The 10,253-nt window shown below is 35.1% G+C and overlaps 1 protein-coding gene across 1 annotated transcript; it reads left to right on the forward strand.

Moving 5' to 3' along the window:
• The first annotated feature begins 389 nt into the window (after positions 1-389).
• LOC117327428 (kelch-like protein 13) lies at positions 390-2,377 on the forward strand. Its single transcript, XM_033884392.1, has 2 exons — positions 390-519; positions 839-2,377. Exon 2 carries the CDS (start codon positions 872-874, stop codon positions 2,120-2,122), a length of 1,251 nt encoding a protein of 416 aa, XP_033740283.1. The 5' UTR covers positions 390-519; positions 839-871; the 3' UTR covers positions 2,123-2,377.
• The last annotated feature ends 7,876 nt before the right edge of the window (positions 2,378-10,253 follow it).

Below are 10,253 nucleotides of genomic sequence, written 5' to 3' on the forward strand. Positions count from 1 at the left end.
CGTCATACAATACAATCTCCCCTGGATAAGAAAGAATAACCGGAGAGAGTATAATTGACGTCACGATTACCTGGTTTACTAAACTCCGACTGAAAGTATTACACCACCACTAGCCATATTTCCAGAGTAGAGGTAAACAAGACCTCGTGTGTGTATACACATACAGTAACACAAACCAGTACCCGCCACTTCGCCTAGACACTCCACTGTACAACAAAGATTGCGTCGGGTTATTTATGTTACCACAAATATTTTCATGTGACTATGGAAGTGACGCGTCACTGAATTTTACAGGGGTAAGGGATTCCCACTTTGGCTCTTAATATAGAATAGAGTCATGGCCGGGGAAATTCCCCATGTATGTTAAAAATAGGTTTCGGAACAGTATATATGAGGTCGATAGTGAAAAAATTCTACCACAACCCGAAACGAACTGTAAACTATAAACATTGGGATGAACCCATAATCCGAAAACGAAGTCATTCAGCTAAAACAGAAAACTGAATAAGGAGCAAAAAGGTATGTATTAGTTCTAACATATATTTCTATATAAGAAATTATATTAGATATGTCTACTATTTAACGGGAAATTACACTGTACATAGTAGCGGTAAAACATTGTTTTTAAAGAAAGTGTTGAAGATTTTGTCAATCTAGTTTCCTTTTGAATAGAGTATCGACTTAAGAACCATATGAGGTGCTGAAGGTTCCTACATCAACTCACTTCAGGCCTAACAAAATGTTATCTAGTCCTCAACATTATAATGGATATATATATATAGTATGGTGTGAATAGTATCAACTCACAAATTAATATGATGTTTTTGATGTTTTACAGGAATTATTCATTGACAACGAGAAGAGATATAATATGACAAACCAGAGGCATACAGACATTGCAGTAGACACTGCTTCCCATTGTTCCAGCGCAGACCAGCGTCCCCGTGTCATGGCGCGCCAGTATTCCTACCCTGCCAACAGCTCAGACCCTACTGGAGTTTTCAATACTCTCGATGCCAAATCAAGAAATGTCTTAGCAAATTTCTTCAGAGAAGGGTACTTCACAGATAAAAGTTGCATTAACTCAAACAATGTGGACAAATTTCTAGCAATATCAAGACAACTACATCATAAACAACTGCAAACAGAATGTGAAACATTTATTAGAAACAATCGGCTATGTCGTCGCCTGAGTTTGGCGCCAAGACTCGAGAACGAGGCTTCGCGTTATCAGTTAATGTTCACCAGAGATGGAACTGACAGAACATCTCTCGGAGTCCACTTGTATGACTGTCGGTGTAATTTCCAGAAGACATGTCGTGTCCCAGAACTCTCCGGTGTCGGATCAGGTTTTGCAGTTTGTTGTTTACAAGATAATAACTGTGACGCTCCCCATGTGTACGTGTCTGGAGGTGGGAAGTGTTCCGGAGACGTTTATCATTGTGATATTGTAATGAACAAAAGGAAGAAGTGTTCAAAAAAACTAGTGAAGGGTAGATCTCGCCACTGTATGACATGTGTTCAGAACAAACTGTATGTATTAGGAGGACAGTGTAGCAAAGGGGAAACGATTCGCACGGTGGAGGAATTCACCCCCAAACGCCATTCCTGGAAAACAGTTGGTAATCTGGAAATTGGTGTTCATAGTGCAACTACTGTAGTTCATGGCAATAATATCTATGTGCTTGGTGGAATACTGGACAATGGCAAGGAAACCGCGGTCGTTCAAATGTTTGATCCGAACACAAGATCATGTAAGCTTTTAGCAAGTCTCCCTTTCGCTGTATCAGGGGCACAAGCTGTTGTATTTAAAGAAAAGATCTTTGTCACGTGCGGTAATGGACGCCTCGTGACGTATGACCCGGCGTCAAGCCAACATGAGGTGTGCACGAACATGCCCGAGTGCTGTAAAAACTTTGCAATGTTCGCGGAAAAAGAAGGTATCTTCTTTGCTGGTGGAAAAATACGTAATGATGACAATGCTCTTAAAACTGTGTACGTGTATTCGCCCGAGAACTGCACGTGGCATGTAACAGACAGAGACCTGTCCTCTCCACTATCTGTATATGGTAACTGCTCAGTAGAAATTCCAGCAGAATACGGACTTGTTCCATTTGGATAAGTTCCTGTAACATAATCATGTATAATTACCAAAGTTCTTAGCCGTGCAATATTTACATACTTATAGACAGATTGCAAGTGTTTTGTTTTATATTTTTGCATAATAATGAACAAGTATAAGCATAATAAGGGTGTGTGAAAGATGTTCAATGTTTTTTATATACTTATTTATTGTCTTGATGAATGCGTTTTACATGGTTCCTTTACAACTTTAATACGCAATGAAGCGATGACAAAATAAAATTATGAAAATTTATGCAAATGAATGTGTTTTTTATGAAGCATGCTACACATGTATGTATTTAGTGTACTCGGAAAGATACACACAGCATATACCATGTTTGGTCTCTACAGCGAAATATCAAAACTTATCACACTTTCATATACCATTTGAACCTATCATGATTGGTAAGTTTGTTACTAAGCAATAACATTAAACAGGGGTATATGCAGGAACTTATATAAACAAGTGCCATTATCACAATACCAATGACATACAACGCCAGTCGTTTAACAAGTTCAAAATATGAAGAACAAATGATGAGAAGACTTATACAAAAACAACGCCCCGAGTTGAAAACGAGAAACAAATCCAAATTAAAGTCAAAACGACAAAGGCTGACTTCCTCTACAGTACCTTGATTATATAGCAAGGCATTTACATGTAAAATCAATATTAAGAAACAATATTATCCAAATTTGATAGGTAAAGTTATGTGCTTTGAATTAATAGTTGGGGTATCATAAGGGTCCTTAGGCGCACGGGACGAACCCAGAAAAATGTGTAGCGTTTGGTATTCGTCTGATTGTCTGTGTTTACAAAAGACTCCTAAAATACCCCTTCTATTAATTCACAACCGATTTTGACGAAGATTTTCTCACAAAAGAAAGAGAAATGATTTAGTATAACAATGCTCATATCAATTATTTTAACGCTAGTGAGGTCCAGCCTTCTATTTTACCTGGATACAACCCGCATATTATATCGGCGTTACGGATTATATCTATAGAGATAACTTGTATTGTGTGGTATTGCATCAGTGGAAGGTGACGTCAGCGGTTGACCTACATTACATATGTGTACAGGTAATTATATATTCATAAGAGGAGGGTATGAGTAAGTGTTGTCAAGCCGATAGATTAGTTTGTGTTGACACGGTAACGCTTTATCCATGATTACGATAGCGTGGTGCAATACGGCCACGAGAGTTAAAAAGGTCCGGGGAATTTATCACCGATTTAAACTGCGTACGTTTAACAGTTTCTTTTTCATTTTCACAGATTTCAGAATTTACCACAAATTGTATAATCTTTCTATAAATTCATTGTTTTCAAAAAAAAAAAAAAAAAAAAAAAAGACTTTGATCAGCTTTTAATGAAACTTTCTTTTAAAAATGCTTTCATAATTACACATACGTAATAAGTCAATAGTCTACTTGTCGTGAAAAAACAACAAAAATAGCATATTTATTGCTTCTTGTTAGTTAACTAGGTTTAAATACCTTTAGTATATCGTACATTGTATTTCAATAACATGCCGTCTCCTGGGTGAATATATATATCGAATTACAGAATATATAAAACGTGTATTTGTTATCCTTTAATTAATGATCATCAAATAATCAAAATTTACAAAATCTATATATAATTTGTTGGGTAATGTGCGTAAACCGTCTATACTTAACCTTCACTTGTATTAAATCTGAAACCAAAATTACATCTTAAATTTACGTGTTTCTTTCCCACATGGTTTCTCAGCTATATGATATCATCAGATTTGTATCTTTGGGGATTTTTGTCGATGTGATTACTCGCTGTATGATAACTTCCCCTAGCAGATTGTATGTAGAATGACCAAATTATGAAAAAAATGTGTTTTTTATTTTAATTTTTTAAATAATAATTCGCATTATATGCGCGGTATTATATAATTATTATAAATGGGGACATGCCGAAACACTGCTTCTGTTATACGGATATTGCGGACATTCTTTAGAGCCAATGACGTCGTTTCATTGTTATATTTCAAGCACAGCTAGGCTAAAGATGCAATGCGTATGTAACGATATGCTGAATGATATTGTATTCAAAGCTATGGGCTCCCTATTCTCTCATGAAACTAAAACAGGATAATAGTCAGCTAGGATTTTATGACGTGTAAGCCGAGAAACTCAACATGCATTGTTATCCCCATGGCGAAGCTGTCATTTATTGTTTTAACCAACTATTATTATCCGTCATCCGATGCCCGTGTCGCTTTGGAACAATTGTTAGATGAACATTTTCTTTTCCTCTGTTTTTGCTTGGTATTTTTCTTTCAGCTTTCATATATTTCCATTGCCTTTTCTCTGTATGACAAGCTTTGTTAACGAGGTCGTTAATGTTTTATTAAACAACTTGTTGCAATATTCAGTCTCTACTGATGAATGTTTGTTATATCAAGTTTTACAATAAAGACTTTCAAACTGCGTCTGGTACTTCTTTGTATAACATATACATATATGTATATTGTGTTAAATATTTCTGAAAAATATCATCGATAATATTTTTCTTTTCGTTGTTTTATATGATACGTTATTCAGCTGTATGCTTTCGAAGCGTGTCTCATTTAAGACAATATGTTAGTAGAAAAAAAAACGTTTATGTTTTACGAAGTTAGTGATTTTGATATTCATTGTCACGGGATTCGAAAACATACACATGCACACACGGGATATCCACCAAATCGACTACCGCACAGGGGAAAAGTTACAGGGAAATACCGCATATACGTCACTAGAAAGGTCGGTCAACTGAATCGAAATCTGGTGGTAGTCATACCGTAATGTTCACCTAACTCATTCTATCTAAAAATAGCACAGTTTCCTATTCTTTTCTTGTAGTTTAGGAAAGTTTCTTTGTGTGTGTTAAATATAGAATTTAGTTATAATTGGCTTCTTGAGTTCTATTTTAGGTTTATTAACACACGCTATAAGTAAAGATGGCGGGGGAAAACATTCCAAGACCGATTGGAAATTTTCACAATTTCCCTTTTCCCATCTGAATTATTTTTAATGAAAAGTTACAACTTTTGGCTAAACGGCGTCAAGTATTGACAAAAAAAGGAATGTTGCGCTGCTTCAAAAACAATGTACAATAATCTATTGAAGTGGTATAATAGCCGTGATAGTGCGACTACATTGATACGCAGGGTAACATCGGACTACAAGTATGTATAAAGAGATGATTAACCCTTAATAGAATCAAATGAAAACCTGCTAACGAGTTAGAAGAACATGTACACCCCCTGCCAAAAATCCTTGTTTGGTTGACGCTTTCGTCCTTGGCTGTAGAGCTCCTCCCTGAACGTAATATTAACCTTGGGAATTTTGAAGAGACTGAGATGATGTAATTATGTAATCAACTGTTGTGAATCCGACAAATTATTTCGTTGGAATATCATTGTTGCCATACGACAAACTAGGTCATGAGACTGGTATAATATTATTTTTTAAATTAATTTAAACGAATATGTTTACAAATACATGTAGATTATACAAATATACAAAATGTCAGTAGTATGATATCCGACTGTATCATTTTGGCTGCGATATATAAGCCACACGCCGTTAATATATCATCATGTGCATGTATTTACTCTCTTGTGTTTAGAAGTTGTCCCTGTGTTTTTATTATAATCTACGATTATAAATTATGTGTACTCTGCATTAAGTTTTAGTACAGTCTTTTAATAATGCTGCAGTTAATATAAGCATCAATTTCAAGTCTTAGTGTTCATCTATATTATAGCTACTACCGGTATTTTTTTTGAATCACGGGTTGGTTTAAGTTGGTATAATTTTACTTCCTTAACACGTCTACATTATATCAAAATTTACCGTTAACATGCAGTTACAAGTATTTCTGATAAGATTCTGCACATCAAAGTGTTATTACTTTTGATGGTTTGAGGACTTCGTCTCCCCTTTCATATTTTAAACCTTTTTAATGGTCTATTTTGAAATGCATTATCACTGAGGAGTCTTAGAAGGACGAACAGTTTTATGATGCTCTTAGTATCACTGGAGAGTCCTAGAAGGACGGTACAGCTGTATGATTCTCCTAGCATCACTGGAGAGTCCTAGAAGGACGGTACAGCTGTATGATTCCCATAACATCACCGAGAAGTCTTAGAAGGATGAAACAGTTCAGTATGATTCCCCGAACATCACTTACGATGTCTAGAAGGACGGAACAGCTGTATGATGTCCTTAGCATCACTGAAGAATCCTAGAAGGATGGAACAGCTGTATGATGCCCCTAGCATCATTGAAGAATCCTAGAAGGTTGGAACAGCTGTATGATCACCGTGTATGACCGACACCGGATATAGCTACGTGTACATCTGAAGCGGACAGAAGACACAACGAGAAGTCAAATCACGGTAAATATTCTGTTTTTTAATGTAGTTTTAGGCTAAGATTATACTCCAAATTTATCAAGCTTGATTAAATATAATTTATTGATAATTACATGGTATTCGATTTTCAATAAACAAATAAATACGATTTTTATGACATAAATCAGCCTCCCAGTATCGAGTAAACGTTCACATGAACGCTGTTTTAGACGTTAAAAATATTTTTTTAAATTTAATTTTATAGCGTTCACAATATTTAAAATGATGAATGTTATCGAGCAAAACAATTGTATGCAATGGAAGTTATTGGAATATGCGAGATACATGAATTTTCGTTGTTGTGCTACTGCATGGCGTATAGTTATCAGATGTTCGGCGTATAGCTAAAAGTATGAAATCTACTATTCGCCGTACACGGACAGATTTTGTTTTCTGCATTTTCAAATATTTATATTGTGGAATCAGTACATAGTTCTGGCGAATCCACTTCATAGTCAAACTTTGATCAACTATATCAAGTTTTTAGCTAGAATACATTTCTTAAATCTACAAATTCAACGTTGATTTCTTTGAACACTGCGATATCGTCGGTACTAGGCAGTCTATTTATGGATTGTTTACGTTTCTGAAGCAATTTCCATAATGTTTCTGTGCAGTAAACACTCTCTAATCATCTGTCTGACATCTTTTGCTATTTGTTGTGCATCATTAAGTTTGATTTCATACAAACTAGCTTGAAAACTTACCGCGATCTGATCCCAGTATCTAAGTGTTTACCGCTTCAGACGTAGCTATATCCGGTGTCGGTCATACACGCTGATGATCGTGATGCCCCTAGCATCATCGACGAGTCCTAGAAGGATGGTACAGCTGTAATTTTCCCCTAGCATCATCGACGAGTCCTAGAAGGACGGACCAGCTGTATAATTCCCTAGCATCATTCACGAGGCCTATAGGAGGAGGGAATAGCTGTATGATGTAGTTTGATATCAATTATTCGGCAAAGCGGTATCTATACTACAAGTAGCACAAATGTAAAATTGTGTTTATCCCAAACAAGTTCATTCACCGTGTCAAATGCACCATATAGTGTATCGTTACTACTAAAACATACAATCTGATTTTATGAAAATATAATTTCGTTCTGTTGCTGCACGCATTGATAGGATTAGCTATATTATGTATATATAACTCTTTTCCTCGGAACTTCATATATTTAGAAACATATACATGCAATACATTATTGTTAAAAACAGACAAAGTAATAATTCTGTATTTACATGATAAAATCAAACATTGTAATCTACTTAAATGCAACAGAACTAACCTTGTACAAGGTAAGTATGGATTCCGACCAGTAGTGACGCATATGTTGTACAACGATTTTAATACAATTCATCATTTTACACTACGTTAAGAAGCTTTTTTTCAAGCATGGAGTATTTATTGCTAGTAAATATACTTGTAAGATCACAATTACCCGAGTTTCCTCTTACCCTGACAGCAGACTTGGACATCTTGACCCTTCACTTGATATATATCTGTCAAAATGTCCAGATCTGGTGTCAGGGCCAGAGGGAACTCTGGCTATCGATAAAACTACATAATTAATGGATACAAAATGTGAAACTTAAATTGGGGTTTGAAATATTCTATAATCTTATAAGGGTATAAACAATCTCTAAATATCGATTTAAAAAATTAAAATCAAATAAAATCAAAACAACGCGTTATTGTACTTTATGGAAACCGGAACTCTGAAATGTAGGTATTTTCCATCGGTTTACTATAATAACATGTGCGGTCACACAGCTATAACTAAAACTTTCCGTGACTTGACGAACACGGATGTTAATATTACGAGATTTCCTTCCTCCATAAAGACTATATTGAGGTATTTGTTAATTACGGGATTCACCTCCTTTATAAATACTATGACGAGGTATATGTTAATTACGGGATTCACCTCCTCTATAAATACTATGACGAGGTATATGTTAATTAAGGGATTCCCTCCTCTATAAATACTATGACGAGGTATATGTTAATTACGGGATTCACCTCCTCTATAAATACTATGACGAGGCATATGTTAATTACGGGATTCACCTCCTCTAATACTATGACGAGGTATATGTTAATTACGGGATTCACCTCCTCTATAAATACTATGACGAGGCATATGTTAATTACGGGATTCACCTCCTCTAATACTATGACGAGGCATATGTTAATTACGGGATTCCCTCCACTATAAATACTTTGGTGAGGTATATGTTAATTACGGGATTCACCTCCTCTATGAATACTATGGTGAGGTATATGTTAATTACGGAATTCCCCTCATCTATAAATACTATGGTGAGGTGATAGATGGCTTGGTGACTTTTACTTACAGGTAAAATAAACACATCCGGTTATATAGGAATTATGTCAGTTATATGTATGCAGACCTGCGAGCTACTGTATACAATTGTGCCTGTGTGTTTATGCTTAGGTGGTAAATACATTTTGATTATAAACGGGTTCTATAGATACTTTAGTAGGTGGTCATATTCTAGTCCGTTTTGTATTTTATCATGATAATTTAATTAACTCGTAGATTTTTTATTTGTGTAATTTGAGAATAAGCAACATATTGTAAAATGTTTTAAAGGGGGTTTCATATCTGTACATTTGCAATCGGAACGGGAATATATCGAATAAAATGTTACATTATTACATCACAAGCAATGTAAGAGTCAGAACGAGATATATAGATAGTAACCAGGTCCGATTTAATCTTATACCCTGTACATGCTATAGAATCAGAAAATACTCCATATGTTACGTTATGTATACTCGACTCATTTTCTATATAGCACTGACATCATTAACTGTATGATATATTAAGTTCATTTCATCTAAAAACGACACGAATTCATATTGTTCCTTTGAAGAGTATGCATTTAATTGTTAGGCTGTGTCACAAGTTTGGCTTTGACATAATAATATAATTGTCATTTTAAAATGTCAGTAAAAGGCTATTACAGCATAATGGGCTGTCATTTATTCGCACTAATGTTGATATGTGTGGTCCTTATAATCATCATTTGTTATACGATTATCGATTTTCTTAATGACATTTCAGGATTAACTGTGTAGAGGGCTTAAGACATTAAAGAAAATAAAGCGGGGATCTCGGAGCAGCCAAGACCAATTAGTTTTAAAATAGTGCTAATTAAACGATAATATCTGTTGTGATTATTTTTTAAATGTGTTTATGTCCACAAAAATTCCAAAAATGCAGAGTTTTCAGATTACATAGAACAGGTAAGATCGTTTTCTCTCTCAATTTATTGTCGTGCATTCTTTGTTTAAGATTTGCAGATGCTAAGGCAACTGGATATTGTTTTGATGATGAGTTTTCTAGGTATCTCACTGAGGGTATAAACTGTACATGTAGACATTCCATACAGAGATAATGTGACAACGGAAACGACTAAAAACTGTAAGGGAGGCTGAGAAAAGAAAGATGTTTGACAGAAGAAATGAGTGATATATCATTTCAATATGAAAAACAGAAACATTTTTTATGTCATTGTTATTTCATATAAACATAAACTGTTGACATCATATGCCCCCCCCCCCCCCCCCCCCCCCCCCCCTTAGCTAAAATGAATGTTTCATTTATGTAACAATGCATTTCAAGTTATTCTGACTTGAGCAAGGCTATTTTCGTTCATGTTCAAAT

This window comes from Pecten maximus, chromosome 5 (genome assembly GCF_902652985.1).
Source record: "Pecten maximus chromosome 5, xPecMax1.1, whole genome shotgun sequence".
NCBI classification, from domain to species: domain Eukaryota; kingdom Metazoa; phylum Mollusca; class Bivalvia; order Pectinida; family Pectinidae; genus Pecten; species Pecten maximus.